This window comes from Macrosteles quadrilineatus, unplaced genomic scaffold, assembly GCF_028750875.1.
Source record: "Macrosteles quadrilineatus isolate MER2022 unplaced genomic scaffold, UCM_ALF_1.0 Scaffold_8__2_contigs__length_117827958, whole genome shotgun sequence".
Lineage (NCBI taxonomy): Eukaryota > Metazoa > Arthropoda > Insecta > Hemiptera > Cicadellidae > Macrosteles > Macrosteles quadrilineatus.
The window spans coordinates 22,178,511-22,200,209 of NW_026542601.1; the positions used below are offsets into that span (position 1 = coordinate 22,178,511).

General features: G+C 35.7%; 1 protein-coding gene across 2 annotated transcripts in view; it reads left to right on the top strand.

Annotated features, from left to right (window-relative positions):
* The window catches only part of LOC128999515 (uncharacterized), a 125,156-nt gene extending 113,649 nt beyond the window's left edge, over positions 1 to 11,507 (top strand). For both annotated transcript variants that reach the window (XM_054426078.1, XM_054426079.1), the window contains exons 7-15: positions 236 to 386; positions 1,402 to 1,563; positions 2,635 to 2,790; positions 3,393 to 3,488; positions 4,451 to 4,580; positions 5,232 to 5,413; positions 5,775 to 5,846; positions 7,539 to 7,840; positions 9,487 to 11,507. In XM_054426078.1, the coding sequence (XP_054282053.1) occupies positions 236 to 386; positions 1,402 to 1,563; positions 2,635 to 2,790; positions 3,393 to 3,488; positions 4,451 to 4,580; positions 5,232 to 5,413; positions 5,775 to 5,846; positions 7,539 to 7,840; positions 9,487 to 10,828 (2,593 nt within the window). In that variant the 3' untranslated portion in view covers positions 10,829 to 11,507. The remainder of the gene's footprint in view (positions 1 to 235; positions 387 to 1,401; positions 1,564 to 2,634; positions 2,791 to 3,392; positions 3,489 to 4,450; positions 4,581 to 5,231; positions 5,414 to 5,774; positions 5,847 to 7,538; positions 7,841 to 9,486) is intronic.
* Positions 11,508 to 21,699: the final 10,192 nt, after the last annotated feature.

Consider the following 21,699-nt stretch of genomic DNA (forward strand, 5'->3'; position numbering starts at 1 on the left):
ATGACGTCATTACGGACGACCGAGGTCCTTAAAAATTGGGGTCTGGGCGGTTTTAGGTTCAGAAACTTGTATACTATAACCACCTAAAATTGCAGCCTCTCTGCCAGAACTGAAATATTTTCCTGCTACCCAACCTGACTACAGTAGCTTATTCAACTCTGCATGTCTTTATCAGTAACCAAAAGTCAACCTATGTGTACCAAACATTGTGTGTACCTAGTTGTTGTGTTCTCAGGACGGTGAGTGTTCTGACAGAGTTGATGAGGCAAGAGAACACTGTCAAGATGTTCCGAGAACGTCAGATGGCTCTTCACCACACATTACCCCTCGGTTCCTACCTGCTCAAACCTGTACAGAGGATACTCAAGTACCACCTACTGCTTCAGGTAGTACAAGCAGCTGTAGTTGGAATGTGTAGATGTCAAAATGTGTTTAAGTGATTATTCTATTATCTCTCAATGGGACATGTGAGGATTAAGTAACATACAGAGGGTACTCAAGTACCACCTACTGCTTCAGGTAGTACAAGCAGCTGTAGTTGAAATGTGTTTGTACTAAAGAGTAACTAACTACTGTTGTAGATGTGTTTAAGTGATTAAGCTAAATGGTTTACGTTAGCGGGCTTCCATTTAAGTGAATATTCTATTCTCTCAATGGGACCACAGAGCAAGTAACATACAGAGGGTACAAGCTCATAGGACAATTGTGCGCTTTTAGCTCTGGTTTGTTGGGGTAGAAATGTACTTGTACCGAGCAAGGAAGAGCCTGAACGGCAAAGGCCACATATCATTTTTGTACAGCAGTTGTATCGCACAGGGTCTCTGCAATTTGTTGAGTGAGTTTAGTTCACATATTTAAACATTTTTTATCTCCATCAAACCGATTGAAAAATTAACAAATCTTTTTAATTTTCTCAATTTCAGACATCACTATGTTATGTTATATAACTGGGTAGCTGAGTAGTTATAGTGATCACCTATTAATTGAAAGGTCTCCGGTTTGGTCCTAAGAAATTTAGTTGCTTTTTGATGGTTCAAAACAATTGGACCCAGCCCAGCTTTCCTTGATCCAGTTTTCTTTGATTCAGCTTTCGTTGATCGTTCGGCTTTTAATAAATGGTCCTGGCTAAGAAAACAGCTAGGACTGACCTTCACCCATATTTGTGTTTAAATACACACCTAGGTGGCGTCCCCACCTCAACTGGTTGTAGTAATAATAATAAAAATAATAGTTTAAATAAAGATGTGCTCTCTCAACTTTGACGTGCCATCTTTTGTCAAGAAACACTTTTAGATAAGGAGGGTTAAAGAATTGTTAATTTACCAAGGGGAAGGGTTACTTTCTAAAGCGTTAGTGCCAGCACAAAGTAATACTGATTGGTTTGTTGTTTGTTTGCTGCAGAACATAGTGAAGCAGTCGTCCCCAGACACACCGGGCTACAGCGATATTGTGAACGCACTCTCCACCATGACTGCCATCGCACACCACATCAATGAGATGAAGCGCAGGCATGAACACGCAGTTAGGGTGCAAGAGATACAGAGCTTGCTGCTGGGCTGGCAGGTACTACAATAGTCCTAAGTCACTGAATCAACCAGGGTTGCCACCCGTCCCGATTCTGCCGGGACAATCTCAATTTTGGTTCCTTATGCCCGTATATAAGCCTATGTTAATTCGGGGAGAGGGGGGCAATGTCCCGATTTTTCCCTAACCTGAGGTGGCAACCCTGGAATCAACGTTCACTGTGTTGTTATACTGCTTGCACCTTAAAATCTGAACGTTTCTGGTTTGACTCCAAGGGAGATCTGGACCCTGGCGGTATTTTTTATCAGGCTGTCAAAAATTGATGCTAACTTAAAATAGATGTCAACATTATATTGTAAAGAAACAAGGGCTCTTCAAAAAGTCCTTAAAAAGTTTCTGCCTCTGTACTGGTAATACAGCGTTGCATAACAAAAAAAAACAACAAAAACACCATGGCGTTTGATAAATTTTGGAAAATATATTTACTTTACAACAAACTATAAACATTTACTTTCCCTGTAGAAAAAAAAAACAAAGTACAGTAAAACGCCGGTTAACCGAAATGGGGTTAACCGAAACTCGGGTTGACTGAAACGGTTCCATAAATTAATATCAGGGCTTAAATATAAGTAATATGTGAACAGAGAGGCCATTTTCTCGTTAGTTCTGACCATGTTCTGACTCATTGGAACATTTTTGTAGCTGAAATAAAAAAACTGTATTATATAGTAGACATTGTTTAAATTCATTTTTCCTACACACTGTGGTAATACATAGGCTATCCGAAACGGCTCTTCTTCCTTTATTTCGGTTAACCGGGGTTTTACTGTACTCGTTAAACGTAATTTTATTTAAATGGGGATTAATTTGACTTTAAGGATGTATTTGAGTAAAAATTAAAAAAATCAATCAGGCAAATGGAAATTCACTTAGCCTGCAGGTTTGCTGGGGGCAGGGTTTTTTAAAGAATATTTTTGATCAAATTTGGCAAACTTATTTATTTCATACTATGTTATGATTTGACTAAAAACACAATTATTTAACCTTCCTTTAGCAGCAAACCTAAGTAATTGTTAAACCTAATGTTTTTAACCATGTTGACTCTTATAGGGAGAAGACTTGACAACTTTTGGCGAGCTTTGTGCTGAAGGAACCTTCAGGGTGTCCGGTGCGAAGGCGCTGAGGCATGTCTTCTTGTTTGATCAAATTCTTCTCATTACCAAAAAGAAAGAAGAAGGCATACTTGGATATAAAGCGCATATAATGGTAAGTATATTGAGTAGAGGGATATTATTCCAAAAACTTTCTTTGCTTGTTTTTTTTTTTTATGTACGTTTTATTTCACTCATATGCACCATTTTGCACATGTTTCATCATATAGCAGTATCAAAGTTTTAAGCTGCAATGTGCTAACGGCGGCTTACATTTCATTTAACTTAAAGTTTTGACACCATGAAGGTGAATCATCGGTAAAACATTAGTCCTTCAAGTATTTTTTTTTAAATAACGACAACGTCCATCATTGGAAGAATTTAAAATTTATTTTTTTAAAGCAGTAAATTCTTAAAAATGTAAAATTGTTGTAATCATATAAGAATAGTTATATCAAAACCTCCTTGGTTTATTTAACAGGGAAAATGTTGACTGACCTAGGCAGTCATAGTAGAAGGATTATCTCAGGTATTTTAATTGAGACAAATCGAATCTACCATCTGATGTAGTCCATGGAATAGTCTAGCAAAATAGCAATGTTTTGTTACTCCAATCATTGTCTTAGCTAAGCTGCATGAACTTTGAAAAGCACAATTAAAAAACGCCTCTGTCCAAATGATATGGGTCATAGCTCTAACCTGATGTTATAATTGCAGTGTTCCAACCTGATGCTGATAGAGAGTGTACCAGGAGAACCGCTCAGCTTCCATGTCATTCCTTTCGACAATCCTCGTCTGCAATACACCCTCCAGGTATACTGTGTATATTAAAAAGTTATATCTTTATTTCAAAGTAGCCTCAAGATTTTTTTCTAAGGGTAAGGCAATGAAACCGCCCCAATTTATGGTACAAATTCAACACTATTTACCCTATACGTATATATAGCACATCAAAACACAGCTTATATTTTGGCATTTAACAAAGTCATTTTTCCATGTCTTGAAAACAAAATCCTTCAAGTGACGTCCTTGTCCTACTTGACATTCCTTTTCAGTCACTTGAAAATCCCATTGAATCCTCCTTCCAACATTTCTTCAGGAATCACATTAGTTTCTTGGACAATTTTCAAGAAAATCTCTAGGGCAACTTAGAAAAACCTTTAAATTTCAATTAGCTTATAGGGAGAACCCCCAAAGAAAGCAAAGAGCCAACGTAAAGCTTCCAACAACGAAAGCATCCTGGCAAACCTCTTTGGACTTTGAGTTACTGCGACTCACACTCTTTCAACATTTGCCGGTGTACAAAGAGTTTTGCGGTACCCACCGATTATTTTTATGGTTTTTTAAGCTGTTATCCTAAATAATTTTACCCAGTTCCCTATCGTTTTCCAATCTAAAAAAGTGTCATATTGACCAAGTATGGAATGTGGTCCAAACAATCTCCGAGTTACAACGTTTGTGTTACTGTACATTATACCATCGATATGTCGAACTATTGACAAGAATGCAACCATAAGCTAAAACCTAACCTAATAAATCAATCGATGAATAATTTTGATCCATACGATTACTTACAATTGAAATTTACAACGGTTTACAACAGCCGACTAACTCCCTAGGGAGTAAATATACTACTTTTAACCCGCAGTGTACGTATTAAATATGGCTGTTTTTGCTGCAGTATGACAAAAAAGTATGTTTTATCTGCAATACTGTTTTCCACTAGCATCATATGTTCAACCCAGTAACAATAAATCCCCGTATAATTATCACAGGCTCGCAACCTAGAACAGAAGCGAGAATGGTCACTGCAGTTGAAGAGAGTGATTCTGGAGAACTACAATGCTGTGATTCCCTCTCATGCTAGACAGCTGGTGATGCAACTGGGACAGAACAGGACAGACGGTGAGTAGATCCCTGTTAGAAGTCTAGAATGTGGAATAGTTTGTTTGTTTAAGGCTTGTATAGAGGCTGAATCACTGGAAGCTAGATTGGCACATAAAACAAACTGCTCACGTGAGTATCCAGTTTTAAGGTGCTGTTTGTGTGCCAGTTTTAACAATGTTTATTTTTCTAATACATTTATCAAAATTAAGATAAATTTTATAAAATTTAATTTAAACTGTTGTAGAGCCTTGATTATACCTAAACTGTCTGCGGTAAAGTCAGATGAGGAAAAGTTGCACACAAGACTGCCAACACAGAAAATAACAAACATCTAACTAAAAACCACGTTAAAAAGCAAAAACCATCAAATTAAAATTAAGTGAATCTCCGTTGTCAAACCTATCCAGGAATTTAAGTTTTTTTTTTTTCAATTGAAATCCACATTATTTCCGTTTTAAAGCCAGCATCCCAAAAAAACTTTTCAAAAAGCCAAGAAAAATTACTACTACAGTGTCTTTAACAGCAAAGCAACAAGCGACACTCATAGAATCTCTTCCCACTGCCCAAGACTTGTATGGTTGCGAGCGAGAGGCATACACTGCAGGTATAAGGCATTCACAACCATAATCATAATATAAGTCACATTTATAATGTGAAATGTGATCACAGATGAGATCCTTGCTGAAAAGGGAACACCCAAAAGACAACACTCAGCCCCTGAATACTTGGAGAAGAGGAAGCAAGAAAGAGAAAGAGGGACAGATAGAGGGAGGCGGAAGTCTGAGACAGGCATTAGAGCTCGATTGAGATCTAGAACATCAAGAAACTCTGAGTCAAACATTTGCTTGAAGGTGAGTAAATAAGCTTGAAAGTCTTGACATTTTAATAACCTATTCAGCATAGCATAACAACCCACAACATAAAGCGTTAAACACAACATCAGATATGGCCAAACAAGTGTTGTATCAAATAATATTTTGTAGTAAAAATAATTATAGGTTGTCAACATGTCTGCCAATGGTGTAAAGGGTAATTAAGAAATTATTTTGGTCTTTCCTTTTAGCTTTTTTAACAGTTTAACTCATTTATGCAATATTTTAACTTTTTTTGGCAAGGAATTGAAAGATATAGTCCTATATAGTGTATTATTTTTCTTTTTTGGACTATTTAAAGATTTTCTTTTACTAACACTAATTTTGACATTTTTAACAGGCCCAACAAAGATTACGTCGCAACACTCAGAGCCGAGACAAGAAAGATTCACTATCCTCCGAGAATGTTATGGTAAGTTTATCCGAAGGTGCCCTTTACTCACCTTTCTTTTTAATCAATGTCAACTGTATTTTTGAGTTGGAGTTAATGCAGATATTTATATTTTTAAATTCCATTGTGAAAAGTTCCTCAGCAAGGAAGTACTTAGTTTAGAGTACTATAATTCTCATTAAAATAGGTGTTACCCTTGCAGCTATGGCATTAGCTTCTTCCATATAGGGGAATTCAGCTAATACTATAAACAATAAGTCCTGAAACTTTTTCATCAAATGATGGTACCATTAAGTACCGTACGAGCAGAACAACCATTTCCATATTTTTAGATTGGGTAATATAGAACTTACACTCAAGAACAGGGAATAAAGAAATAACTAGTGATGGGCAATACGGGTCAATGTATCGATACTGCGTATCGATACGTATCGGAACGTGGTGTATCGATACGTGTACCGTATCGTATCCTCATGTATCGATTTTTATCTGTATCGGATAAAATATCGTATCGTATTGTTTATTTATAATTTATATAAAAAAATTAAGTATCTCAAATATACAAGCTGCATAGACAAATACTATGTTACTTACAAGCTTGTAAAGAGGGTTATAATAGGTTATTAATAACTTATTATATTATAAGCCCTTCCTGTGTCTTTTTATTTGTATCAAACATACATACATAACCTCCAAATTCCGGTAAACCCTCAAATTGGAAAACATTTTGTTATTGTTTTCCTAGTTTTTACACAGGGATAATTAATTGGACCAAAAAGTACTAATAATGATGGTGGGTATGCCACTTACACATTAAATAGTATAATATCACGGCCGCCTTTAACTACAGGCCAAGGCCTGTTAGAATTGGCAACATTGCAAGTGGTGTTGTTCAGTGACAGACGTCCCATAAGATAACATGACAGACAGGTGACATCAGCTCATTAATTTGCACTTTATTGATTTCATTTTTAATTTATGAACATAAATTTATTAAAATATTAAAAATAAAACATACATAATTGAAAATTGAAACAATATGAATTAAAATCTATAGCTGTTCATTTTTAAGCAGAGTAAATATTGTCATAGTCCAGTAATCAATCTTTCGTAAATACACAAATACCATTAGTTGCTTACAAAAAAATCAGCTGTTACAACACCACTTGCGACGTTGCCAGTTCGAAGGCCGCAGCCTGGAGTTAAAGGCGGCCGTGATAATATGGACAATGAGGGTCCCCACTTCCATTAATGGTGGCCCTAGTTTTGAGGTAATTGCAAAACATAGCTGAAAATACATGTTTTATCAGTGTTTTTGAAGATTAGGGTAAAATATCAAATTTCCAATACTTCTTTTGAGGGGAGGAAGATGGGAAGACAAATTTCTTACCATAAAAATAAGATTTATATTAATAAATAAGCAATACGATATTCGATACTATATTGGCTATAGGTGTATCGATACGGGCATATCGATACACTCCCACGTATCGCTACAAAATATCGATATTTTGCGGTCCTTGTATCGATACGCACATCACTAGAAATAACTACCTACCTACTTTAAAAAGTTACTTTTCCAGTTATAGTTATTCACATTGATTGGCATATACTTCACACCTGTAGTAATTACTGTAAAGACTGTAATTATTTGTAGTTTCTAGAGCTAGTATATTCTACAGCTGATATTTAATTTGGTGACTGGTTTGTCAGGAACGGATAGGAATGAGGCGCAAGTCGGAGCCGAGCTGTTTGCTGGCGGAGGAGGAGACGGAGATAAGACTGGACGCAACATCGGCCACAGAACTGAGGATATCCGAGTCAGACCTGACCACGGCTGCGGAGGTGGATGACCGGGGACCCAATGAGAGGAAACGGACCTTGGAGGAGATAGTGGGTCAACTGTTGATGCAGAACAGGGAGTTCCAGCGTATACTGAGCAAGCAGAAACAGCTGATCAGCAGACGACGGGCAGCAGACACAAGTGATGAGGAGGAGGACACCAAACCTGCCAGGTGAGATAAAAATGTCACGGTAATACAACTAGGGGAGAAAATAGAATTTTGATACCAGCACTCTGTGAGGTGGTCATTCAATTATGTTCCGTGTATGATATGGCGTTGTGCTTGATAGCAGCCTCACCTTCTCTGACCATGTCACACATGCTTCGCAGCGCGCGTTAGGAAGGCTGAGAGGGCTGTACAGGTTTAGAAGTCTGCTGCCAGAATCTGCGAAGCTGCGCCTCATGCAGTCACTAGTCCTGTCGGTGTTTACATATTGTCTCCCTGCTTATGGAAACAGCATCTCTGGAGTAGACATGACCCGAATGCAGAAACTGCAAAATTCAGCTATTCGCTTCATATTTTGCCTCAAAAAATTTGAACATATCTCTCCCTATAGAGCTGTAGCGGGGATGACAACAGTAGACACTGTTTGCAGGATCATGACGTGCTGCATGGTGCACAAGGCTCTTGTCTTACAGGAGCCACAGTACCTTCTTGAGAGGCTCTCTTTCCGGGAGGAGGTCTCTCAGCGCAGTACCCGCCATGGTGGTCTCCAGCTTCGCTTTCCAAGAGTGAGGCTTGAGTTTGGGAGACGAAGCTTCTCGTACTTCGGTCCAAAACTGTACAACGACCTCCCCTCTGGCCTCAAAAAATATTCTTTATCATCATTTAGAGTTAAGATCAAAGAATTGTGCACTAATGGTTAATTATTGTTACTCATATTGTCTTGTTTCTGTTTTGTTATGCTCTATTTATTTGTTGTTAGCTTTATATTGTTATTGACGAAAGTTGTTCTGAGAAGCAGTATTTGTACTGAGAAACGCTTGATAAATAAAGGCATTTTTATTTATTTATTTATTTTATGATAAATTGGCAATGGCTTGTGTAGATGGGTACTTTTGGATACTTCAGTACTATTCAAAAGTCAATGATACAATGCAATGTTCATTCAAGACCACCTATACACTTAACATGTTGATCTTGTTATGGATGATCAAGTGACAACCAAGTTAGGTACCGGCACATTTGGATATGTGTGGTACAATATAATATACAATATTTGACAACAGCATGCTGGTAGTGGCTAAATCTTGCTAAATTGAGTTTGATGTAACTTCTGATTGTCATTCTGCCTGTGATCAACAAGTACCAAACATACTTAAAGCTTGGCCAAGCTCTGAACTAATTAGAGCTAGGACCCTAGGGTCATCTGTCACACGTGCATGAGAGTCTGACCTATTTGACATTTTGAGAATTGCATTTTATAGCCCCTTTTTCAGAGAGACCTGATTTGTTGAGGATTATTAGACAAGTAATATATTATGTCACATATTGAGTCCAGCAATATGTGACATTAAATTTGAGTGTATTGCTCAAGTATCATCAAGCTATTGACCAACTGTTAGATTAGAAGTTTTGTCAGTTTAAGTAAGTCTATTGGTTCTAGATTTTTCAATAAAACACAATATGGTTCAATAAAAAAAAGTATTATCATGTTGGCTGTGTTGGCTGCAAAAGCTCTGAACTTGACATTAGCAGTTGCCTACTCATTATGATTTTATCATTTTACTAATGATGTCATTTGAACTTATTACTCTCTCTTTGTAATATTTGCCATACACTTATTCCTGTTCACCAAACTATGTGTATATTTACAGGCCGAGCAGGAGCCCAAATACCTACAACTGTCGACTACCCAACTCTGGTGACTATGACAACCTAAGGAATGTGTGGGAGTCAGTACAGGCGTTGGAGCGGAGAGCTAGTCTCAAGCGAACACAGTCCTTCACCAGCCACGAGTACGACAGTTCGCCGGACCACTCACTTCCCTGCAGTACCTCACGACTGTCACTCGACACACCCACCTCTCCTGCTGTGTGGCTCAAGCAACAACAGCTAGTCACCACGGCAACCAAGAAGTCAGGATCCCTGCCTCGCAGCTTCCCTCTTGCACATTCTGCCGAGTATCCCAAGCCTGGGCCAGAGCGGCCTGTGACCATCGCCTCAGATAAACCTCAGGGTCTTCACCTGGACGACATGGAGCGATACGTAGACACAGACAAACGTCTAGGGTGGAGGCATAGGTTCCCGGTGCCAGACTATACCACAGAAGAAGAAAGCACTACGGAGTATCTCTCGAGCGCACAAAGCTTCAATTTCCACCCTGAATACAAGATTTACAGAACCGGAATCACCAAAGCGGCTTTAAAATCAGTTATTTCGAGTGTGACAAATAAGTTAGCCAGCTTGAGAGCGAGTACGGAAACACTAAATGAGAGCGATTCGGACAGACGAACAAAGTTGACTCAAGCTTTCAACAAACTGAGGCGTAAAGAAAATGAAGACGAAACTCCGACTTACAAGCAAGGGAGTTCGAGGTTAGGAGCAAGGATCGCACACGGTTCTGAAACGTCAGATTATGCCGATCCAAGAGTTCTATTTCCCTCGATCACTCCTTCTAAAAAGGCAGCATCTCTTCTCGGAATACGACCGTATTCCGTGTTATCGTTAGTATCCAACCTGACGTCTTCTAGCGATGGTGATAAAACATCAGGGTATGGCGGAAGTATCGCTTCGACAGTTCAACTCGCTGGGAAAAAAGATGAACACGAAAGCGATGGGTCTGCAGATAGCTTTTATGAACGTTCCTTCGAGGCCATGGAATCCATGATGGACTCAGAAGTGTTTAGAGATAGTGCCATATTCAGTGATCCGGATGAAATGTTTGATCACGGTTTCGTAAAGCCTCGTTCTACAGAGACCCAAACCAGACCAAAGGTACCTCCGCCTGTTCCTGCAAAACCTGCAAACTTGAAGGCGATGTTTAGAATGAACAATAATGTAAATGTTAATCTTCCGGACGTTGCGAGACAAGAGGACAAGGAAGCAGATGAATGTGATTCTAGCTCTGTAGCCTCTACTGTTATAGAGTCAACCTCGAGCAAGGGATGGGTGAGGCACGTCATTGGCAAACTACAAGGCGACTCAGCTCAATCTTAAACTTTACTTAAACTACTCATGACAATAATTTAAAAGTAGTATTGCATTTCAGATCCACATATACTGTAGACCCTTGTGTCAGCATCATTATAAACACATGGTAGTGCCTAATACTGTGAGATGTACAGAGGTGTACAAGGGTTAGCTATTCATTTACTTAACTGCCCGATCAGCTATGTGCTGTTTTATGTCAAGGCAGGCATAGATTTTCCATGCAGCCTCTCTGCCCTTTACCATACTGTTGGCACAATCTGTAACAATTATATTCTCAAGTTTTACACATAATAATCAAAAATACCTAAGATTTTAGCTTAGCAAAAGTGATTTCAATGACAATACAATATTGTTGAAGTACCATTGTATGTGCAATAAATAATAATCAAGACTGCGCTTTGTTCTTACTCGACAATAATGTTTCGGATATACACAAGCAATCACATTGTACCAGTTTTAAGGTATTTCTCGATCTCTTGCTTGTCACACAAATTATTGAGCTTATTATAGCCTACATTTTTTTTATTTTGATATGTGAATATTGTATTTGTTGATGTATAGTTACTTATATAGCTCAATATATAATACTTAACTATATTTTAACATATTTGTAAAAATGTAAATGCAAATCCTTTAGTAAAGTGTAAACATACCACCAATTACTTTAATAAAGTAAATTAATAAAAACTTCTAACTTATGAAAACCTTGTATTTCTTTTTTACCCATCAAGCTGATGCTCATAGCTTGTATGCTTTGACTGTTTAGACATTCCATCCCCATGTTAAAGTTGTCGCCTGTTTTTCAACCAGAATTGTTGTAGTTGATGTGTGCCACCAATATATTGTGCTGATCTAAATTACTGATTTCTGTCAAATACACTATCTTGTTTACCAATTCAAACTAATGGAATGACTTATTGTGAGCTATAGTAACTTTTATGATCCATCAATTTGACCAGCAACAAAAAATAAGGTGGAAAATAGAGTTTTAGTCACTAGCGCATTCTGTGACTGGCGCACACAACTACGTTCTCTAAAAAAGTCCAATATAGATGGAACTTCTACTTCAGTATCTAATAGTCAATGTTGTATGTTTGATGATAAATTTACTATAAATACCAAATATCCTCATTCAAACAAACCTGGATGATAAGAAAATTTACAGTTGTATTATAGAATGTTGGTCGAACCACTTCTATACACTTGACCCCCAGTTCCACATCCAATAATAAAATTGGCTGAAGAGTAGGTACATAGACTAAGGAACAAGAAAATGTTTTTTTTTGGTTCAGTTTGTTGTAAAATGCTGCCAAAATGAAGAAATGTGACAAATTTCATTTGATGAAGTTAATAACCGATGTATCTAGGTATAACTCATTGATGGAATATAGCATCAAGATGGTTAAAATAAGCAAATGTGCAGGCTTTTTACCAGTGCACCCAGTCGCCCACACAACCAGGGTATTTCTGTGTTAGTTAAAATTGCTTCTAAATAAAATAATCAATTAATTCTTTGCAAGCATAACATGGTTAGCTCATTAAATGTTTTAATGAGTACCTAATAGGGGTAAATTAGTGATTTAAAACACAAATTATTTAAAGGCCAAGTAATTTTTGAAACTTGATAAAAGGGAAATAACTGATTATTATTGTATACATACAGTTTAAAGCACCAAAATACTTAGCCACACTGTCTTACTCAAATATACATGTTTTCAAATATGTATACGTTTCTTTAAAGGTTAAAAGTTTTTTTACAGACAATTTTCATGAGTCATTCTTGTAAGCATTAATAAATTTTTACAAACATCTATTTATTTAGAAAGTTCACAAAATAAGCTGTATGCTTGTAAAAAGAAACAGAGTGAAAATATGAATTTTCTAATGTTATGCAATAAAAAACACAATCTCATTAATATCCTTTTTCTATTACATTTTTATTACATTTTGATAAAATTACTTATTACTTTGCTGAGGTCAAATATTTATGATAATAATTTAGGTTAGAAGTTTACTGGAAAAAGGTTAAAAAGTTGAATTTTTTTCTTCTACAGTAATACTTAATTGAAAAATATGAGTGTTTAAAAACAATATATGATAGCCTATTTCGACAAACTGTACAGAACTATTAAAAGAAACTCGCATAAACAATTTATTAGAAAATTATTAACAAATTTGATTAACTCTAAACCTTTACTACTGGTACCATTAATAATGTAGTATTTGTTATTATTTAATTTAATAAAATATTTACACATCTAAAGTAGATGGTGAAAAGGGGAGGGTGTGTTTTGAAGGTGACATTTGTATAGGCTAGCCCTGTCCTGGAAGTCCAGTTTGAAGAGGAGATGATCCAGGCCCAAATGATGATAAGTATGATTGTGTCTACCTTTTCTTATGATCTTATACACAAAATAGCCTTTTTGAATTACCTTAAAGTGTTATTAGGGACTGGATGTTTGTGGATTTATATCTTCAGTATATACACATTAAACTCATACGTAATTATTTGTACTGTTTGTGTTTGTCCTCTGTGATTATATGAGCTACTTCCATCCGTAATCTCTCATTTGTTGGATTAAATAACAGGCAGGATAGGTTGATTAAGTAAAAGTATGTATTAACAAAAATACTCATCCACATACTGTAGATAAACCCCACACCCCACCTACAATACCTTGATTATAGAAACTGTGCCTTACAGCAAATACATCTGTAACAGGCTGTATCTAGTGAGCAAAACCTTTTCACCCACCATCTCAAATGTGTAGATATATATTTATATTAAGTTTATACAACAAATATAGTAATAAATAACATGCAGAGTTAGGTTTATCAAATATTCCCCATTTCTAATACTTATTTTTGTAGATAAATATATTCCGATGCTTGATGTAAAATCCGTGAGTGCATACCTTCAATTTGATTTGAAAATCGGTCCGGTAGAAGAGCCAAACAAACTCGGAAAAGAAATACATAATTTTTTAACATATAAGACTGGAGGACCCATGCTGCTCTGCAGCATTGAAATAAATATCATATCCGAGAAATCATCAAATTTATGATTTTTGATTGAGTAATACAGTATCTTGAACTAAACTTATTCAAACGGTCAATAGCTTAAATTAAAGCATATAATTTACTGATTATTTTAAGTCAAAAACATAAAAAAACATAAACAATACTGGAGCTATTGATTTTAAATCATAGAAGAGCCTTATAAAATATAATTGTTATATTGGTTGTTCACCTTACGTTTTGCTTTAAACTCGTCCGATTTTAATAACTAATAGCTTAAATGAAAGCCGGTATTTCACTGAAGGTTCTTAGACCAAAATATATAGGATTATATAATTATAACTGGCAAAATACATCTTAAAATGAAGTAAGATAAAAAAAAATTCAAATTTATGTTTTTTGGTCGAGTAATACAGTAGAGAAATATATGCCGTTGCTTTCATAAAAAAAAATCAGACTAAAATATTAAGTGTGTTTGTTGGTGTATAAAATTGACTTATACTTCTCTGATTGATATATTTCTGCTTTACCAAGTATAAACAAGAGGCTATATAAATTATAGAATATTTTAAATATTCGAACCCCACTCAGATTTAATCAATTGAGAAATAAACATTTGATTACTGGTTCTCTGACACTAATGAGGTATAGCTTACAGTAGAAACAACATTCTATCTTAATCAAAACATTTAAACACATCAAAACTTACACATATTGTTTACTTTGTTATTTTATTGTAAATTGGTTTTCATTACTAATTTTAAAATTTTTATGGTTTTATTTTGTTATTTCTCACTCAGAAAAGATGCTCTGATATAAAATATTGACATTGAGTTAATAAAAACTTGTGTACTATTTAACTAAGTTGAGGGAGTTGAACAGTGTCCATTTTATTGATCAACCCATTATAAAGCTCCGGAGATTAGCTATACAGTTGGAAGTACTGTACGAATATTTAAATAAACGGTATCAGCAATCTGAAAGATACTCTCCCATTAGCTTGCCAACAACCTGTATACCGGTAACCGGTAGAGTAACTTTGATATTTTATAGGGAAAACCCCAAAAGCTGTAATAACTTATGAACCGTAATTTTTACATGGGAGCTGTACACTTTTGTTCAGAGTTCAAAGGACAATAACATACTAAATTTGAATAAAAATCTATCTAGCCGTAATTTTGAAAATACGATTTTCCGTTGTTTTATGGTGAAATCCCAATTAGAAGTCAATATTTAAAAAAAAAATTTTGATAGCTTGCATCATTGACTATTGGATACAGAAGCATCTCTGTACAAGAACCTTCGTCGATTGTAATCATCATTAAAAAAAAAATGGCTGAGGACCATCATAAAAAATAAAAAATAACTCAAATCCGGGACATCGGTCAACATGCATAAACGAAATGGAAACCCCAAAAAGGGTATTTTTGTATTAGCAAGGTATCACTTAAGAGTAAATATATTTTGAAAATCAGACATTTTAATTTACAATCTGCAAATGTTTGACCCATTATTTACACACTGAGAGTTGTTTGAACATAACTCAAACTCAGGAACCATGGTCAATTAACTAATTTCCAATTGTGTGATTGAATAATTGCAATATGTTCTTATTCAAAGAAATAATATTTATTCGTTGATTTGCTCAGTGAATTACATTATAACAGGTCAATTTCGAATCCATGGGCGTTTGTTAAACAAATATACATTTAATATACTGTAGTGTAGTATTTGAAATAACGTCAAATGAAGGGAATTTCTTTTTATAGCCTACTACGGGACGATTGAAAAAAATGTAGTTTAATTCAGAAAGTTGTATACAAAAATACCCTTTGTAAGGTACACCACTTCTGTTTCTAATCATGCGCAACATTCAATTTCATAAAGTTTGAAAGTACAAGATACAATAAAAAAATTCATAGTTAGATAAATATTTTTGGGCATCACTCACCTTTTTCAAATTAGGATAACGCAGTCCTCGCAACCCCATCAGTTTCTATCATACACAAACAAAAATAAAAATAAAAAATAAGTAAAAGTTTAAAATATAAATACCCCCGCCGCAGCAAACCTGCAGACTAAGCGAATTTCCATTTGCCTGATTGGATTTACACTAAAATGTCTCCTTAAAAATATCACATTTATTCCCTATTTAAATCAAATCAGTTAACACATACTTAGGTTTGCTGCAACAGGGAGGGTTAAAGTGTTTTTTTATGTAAAATGTTAATAGTAAGAAATAAAAACATTTTCGAAATTCGGGCAAAATATGTTAATAAATAAGCAAACTACAACAGTTTACTTATCCTCCATAAGAATAACATGGGAATTTTAAATTTACAATTTTCTTGAATTTTCTCCGTAACCATTAGGCGCATTATAACGCTTCAATATACTAAATTATTTGTTTTTTTAAGCTCTACAAAATAGTTTGGAAAGAAATTGCAAAAATTTAAGTTTTTTGGGTCAAAAATGGGAAAAACCCATTTTTACCCCATAAAAGCCCCCATAAACCCCCGTTCCCATGGTCCGATTATGCTGGTTCGCGAACTCGTTCGAATAAACGTAGGTTTACACGTTTGTACCAAATTTCATCAAAATCGGATCATTTTTGCTCGAGTTATCGCGCTAACGGACACATATATAAATATATATATAAATATATATATATATATATATAAATATATATATATATGAATTTGAACGGATGCTATTTTTGGCCTCTAGGGACCTCAAAACGAAAAAAAAATCGGTCCCGGGTCCAGGTCTTACCATGAGTACTACGGTAATAGCTTATTCCCTATATGGGAAATTCGCTAGAAGAATTACTCTCACATCAACGCTGTTTTCTTCACTTTGTATTCTTAGTTCTGAACGAGAATCATATCAGCAAACCTTCAGAATAAGACAATTTCCATTTAAATGACTAGAATTTTACAAAAATATTCCCTTACTTAATTGTCAGATTATTTCATATTTAAATACTATTAATTTTTATGAGTACTTAACGTTTCATGCTACAGGGAAGGCAAATTATGTGTTTTATTGAAATGTTGATAGCTTAGTATTAAATAAAAAAATCCATATATTCCATTTAAGTATATCCATAAACAAGCAAACTACAAAAGTTTATTTAATCTCAATGAGGAAAACATGACAGTTTTAAATTAGTTTTGCATTTTATCCGTAACCATTATGCATGCAATAACGATTCAATCTACTAAATTATTGCTTTTTTAGAGCTCTACAAAATGGTTTGGAAAGAAATTGAAAAACAAAACTTAATGTTTTTGGTGTCAAAAATAAGTAAACCCAATTTTTACCCTATAAACACCCTTTCCATTGTCCGACCATGCTGGCTCGCGAACTCGTTAGAATAGACTAAGTTTTACACGTTTGTACCAAATTTCATCAAAGTTGTTTTTTTTTCTCGAGTTATAAATTTGAACAGAGGGCGTTTTGGCCTCTGGGGACATCAAAACGAAACAGTAAATGGGCCCCGGATCGGGACTGACCATGAGACCTAAATGGTAATAGCTTATTCCCTATTTTGAAAATTCACTAAAAAAATGCAAAATTTTTGTCCATGACAATTTTTGCCCCTACAAACCGGTTAGTTTTGATGCATCTATAAATATATCATAGTAAAACCCATATACTATGATATAGTATGGTGAAAGACTAGAAATTGTTTGAGTTCAGCTTTAACCTGATTTGATATACATTTTCAAACTCTAAAATAAATTCTAAAAGGCTCACTTACTTATTCAATAATTTTATATTTATTTGTGCTTGAAAATGATTTGCATTGGAAACGAAAAGTGTGAATATTGTCACAATTGTTCGTTAACTTCTATAAATAGGTAAATTATAAATAACTAGGCCTAGTTAGTATCATCGATCTCTATGGCTAGTATTTTATATTGAAATATATTTTTTTTTAAGGAGGCATATTTTATAAACCAATAACAACATATTGAACGAAACGTGAACCCACATGCTTCACCTTACGAGAAAAGCTAAATTTATTCTTAATTAGCAGTATGGGAAGTCTCATAGCCATATCATCTCCTATCAGGATGTCAAAGCTCTTTGGAATACCCCTTGAGCCAAAATAATCATATTTGTTTGGGTTGATCATATGATCCATTAGACTGGTGTAGGACAGTTCCGGCTTCCGCCTCCAGGTGTATGCATCTGTCTTACCCCTTACTCACTATTGTCTGAGTCTATCTTTATCCAAGTACGGCTCTTGTCTACATGTTCTCTTATCTGTGTTTGTTTTCACACAGAGGGAGGCAAACATCGTAGGCGCCCTGGGCTCCGTATCCCCTTACTGTTGTTGTACTCGCAAAACAGATAGAGTAGTCTAAATATTTGGAAAGTTAGTTACGTCTAGTTACACGTAACTAAACTACTTCCCTGTAGGGGGATTCGCGAAAAACTAATTTAACATCACATGGTTTTGAAACTTGTTAAATTATAATTTTATAGTTCGCAGAAATTACATTTCTTTTTATTCAACATCCTTAATATACTGGCAAAGGTTTATTGTGATGAGCATATAAAGTTAAGAAAAAAAAGAATGTAAATAAATAATTTACGGGCGTAAATTATGTTTAGACGATCTTTTTTCCTTCATTATTTACATGTAGATTTTTCCCCTAATTTAACATACTTCTTAATGAATTAACCTGTCGAAAAGTCAAAAGTCAAAAACCAAGTTTTGTAGGCATGGAGTCTACAAAAAATTATCGGTTGGCTGATAAAATCTTAAGTATGTAAATTTTAGGCTATTACCAATTAATTCGAACGTAAAGAATAAATACCCCCGCCGCAGCAAACCTGCCGACTAAGCGAATTTCCATTTGTCTGAATTGATTTTCAGTTAAATATATTTTAATAACATTAGGTTTAACGAGTACCTAGGTTTGCTGCTACAAGGAAACTAATAAAGTGTGTTTTTGAGTAAAATATTGATAGTTTAATAGAAAATAAATAAATTTGCCAAGTTTGATCAAAATATATCCATAAACAAGCAAACTACAACATTTGACAATATTCTCCATAAGAATAACATGGGAATTTTAAATTTACAATTTTTTTAATTTTCTCCGTTACTAATAATCGAACAAAAATACTTTTATATACTAAATTATTTGTTTTTTTAAGCTCCTTAAAAAGGTCTAAAGAGAAATCGGGAAATTTGGTGTTTTGAGGGTCAAAAGTGAGAAAAACCAATTTTTACCCCATAAAACCCCCCGTAAAGCCCCGTTCCCATGATCCGATCGTGCTGGTTCGCGAACTCATTCAAGTTTATCCCGCTTTACATCTTTAAACCAAATTTCATCAAAATCGGACAAAAATTACTCAAGTTATCGTGTTCACGGACGTATATCTTCTAATATATAAAATTCTCGTGTCACAGTGTCTGCAAACTCCTCCGGAACGACTTCACCGATCGTTATGAAATTTGGTGTGTAAATTCTCTAGGTATGCGAATCGGACGTAAACTATTTCCCGTTTCGAAATTCTTATATAAGTCTATATATATATATATACATACTAGCTGACCCGCCGAATTTCGTATCGCCTAAGTTATAGGTTTCCCCTAAGACAGACCGATGGAAAGAAAGTACCGTTACGTTTAATTTTCAAGATGATCTCGTTCGCATCGCTCAATCACGTCCTGGTTGAAGTTCGTTCGCTACGCTCACTCACCTTTGGGTTGGAATAACATGGGAATTTTAAATTTACAATTTTTTTAATTTTCTCCGTTACTAATAATCGAACAAAAATACTTTTATATACTAAATTATTTGTTTTTTTTTAAGCTCCTTAAAAAGGTCTAAAGAGAAATCGGGAAATTTTGTGTTTTGAGGGTCAAAAGTGAGAAAAACCAATTTTTACCCCATAAAACCCCCCGTAAAGCCCCGTTCCCATGATCCGATCGTGCTGGTTCGCGAACTCATTCAAGTTTATCCCGCTTTACATCTTTAAACCAAATTTCATCAAAATCGGACAAAAATTACTCAAGTTATCGTGTTCACGGACGTATATCTTCTAATATATAAAATTCTCGTGTCACAGTGTCTGCAAACTCCTCCGGAACGACTTCACCGATCGTTATGAAATTTGGTGTGTAAATTCTGTAGGTATGCGAATCGGACGTAAACTATTTCCCGTTTCGAAATTCTTATATAAGTCTATATATATATATATACATACTAGCTGACCCGCCGAATTTCGTATCGCCTAAGTTATAGGTTTCCCCTAAGACAGACCGATGGAAAGAAAGTACCGTTACGTTTAATTTTCAAGATGATCTCGTTCGCATCGCTCAATCACGTCCTGGTTGAAGTTCGTTCGCTACGCTCACTCACCTTTGGGTTGGAGCTCGTTCGCTACACTCACTCACCTTTAGGTTGGAGCTCGTTCGCTGCGCTCACTTGCCTTCAGGTTAGCTCGTTCGCTACGCTAACTTGCCTCCAGGTTGAAGTTCGTTCGCTACGCTCACTCACCTTTGGGTTGGAGCTCGTTCGCTACGCTCACTCACCTTTAGGTTGGAGCTCGTTCGCTGCGCTCACTTGCCTTCAGGTTAGCTCGTTCGCTACGCTAACTCGCCTCCAGGTTGAAGTTCGTTCGCTACGCTCACTCACCTTTAGGTTGGAGCTCGTTCGCTGCGCTCACTTGCCTTCAGGTTAGCTCGTTCGCTACGCTAACTCGCCTCCAGGTTGAAGTTCGTTCGCTACGCTCACTCACCTTTGGGTTGGAGCTCGTTCGCTACGCTCACTCACCTTTAGGTTGGAGCTCGTTCACTGCGCTCACTTGCCTTCAAGTTAGCTCGTTCGCTACGCTAACTCGCCTCCAGGTTGAAGTTCGTTCGCTACGCTCACTCACCTTTTGGTTGCAAATTAGCTGTTCTCATAAATGTAAAAGAAATAATAGTGCTGCACCCTGTTGGTAATCCTTGTAACTTTAATGCTATTGAACATCATATAACAGAACCAACTTGTTTAATTGAAACAGCTGTTAAGATTCATTAATTCCATTTCTCATAAGGTTAACATGGGAAACTCCAGAGCCACTGGGGCGGAGCCCTTTTAAGAATTTCGAAACGGGAAATAGTTTACGTCCGATTCGCATACCTACAGAATTTACACACCAAATTTCATAACGATCGGTGAAGTCGTTCCGGAGGAGTTTGCAGACAAACACTGCGACACGAGAATTTTATATATTAGATATAAAAATTTGAACGAATGGTGTTTTTGGCCTCTGGGGACATCAAAATGAAAAAGTAAATCGGTCCCGGGTCTAGGTCTTACCGTGCCACCTACGGTAATAGCTACTTCCCTATAGGGAAATTCGCTAAAAAATATGATCACTAACCTATTATATCTCCAAGTTATGTTATTTTTGAAGGAGGTAACAACAAATTTGGCAATTTCAATTAACATTTGTCCTGACTTCAGTTAATTTGGGATAAATGTCATTCAAATAGCTTGCTGCTTCATAGTTTCAAATAGATAAACTCAAACTCAATTTCTTTAAACTTTACTATTTAGTTTAAAGGTGTTTTTGGCCTCTGGAGTTCTGGAGACATTCGCTATAGGGAAATTCGCTAATACATAATCAAAAGAGGGTTTTGGGGTTAAGACATATTACCTTACCTAAGTTTACTATTTATGTTCAAGGGATGTGATCGAACGTTCATCATGCAACTACGATTACTTTAAAGCACATTCTTATCACAGAAGAGACGGATCTCTATTTTTTATCTGTGGTTTTATCCAGATAACGATAATTCCTCAGTTTTAATGATGGGTATTTTGAAATGATACACATTTAATTTCAGC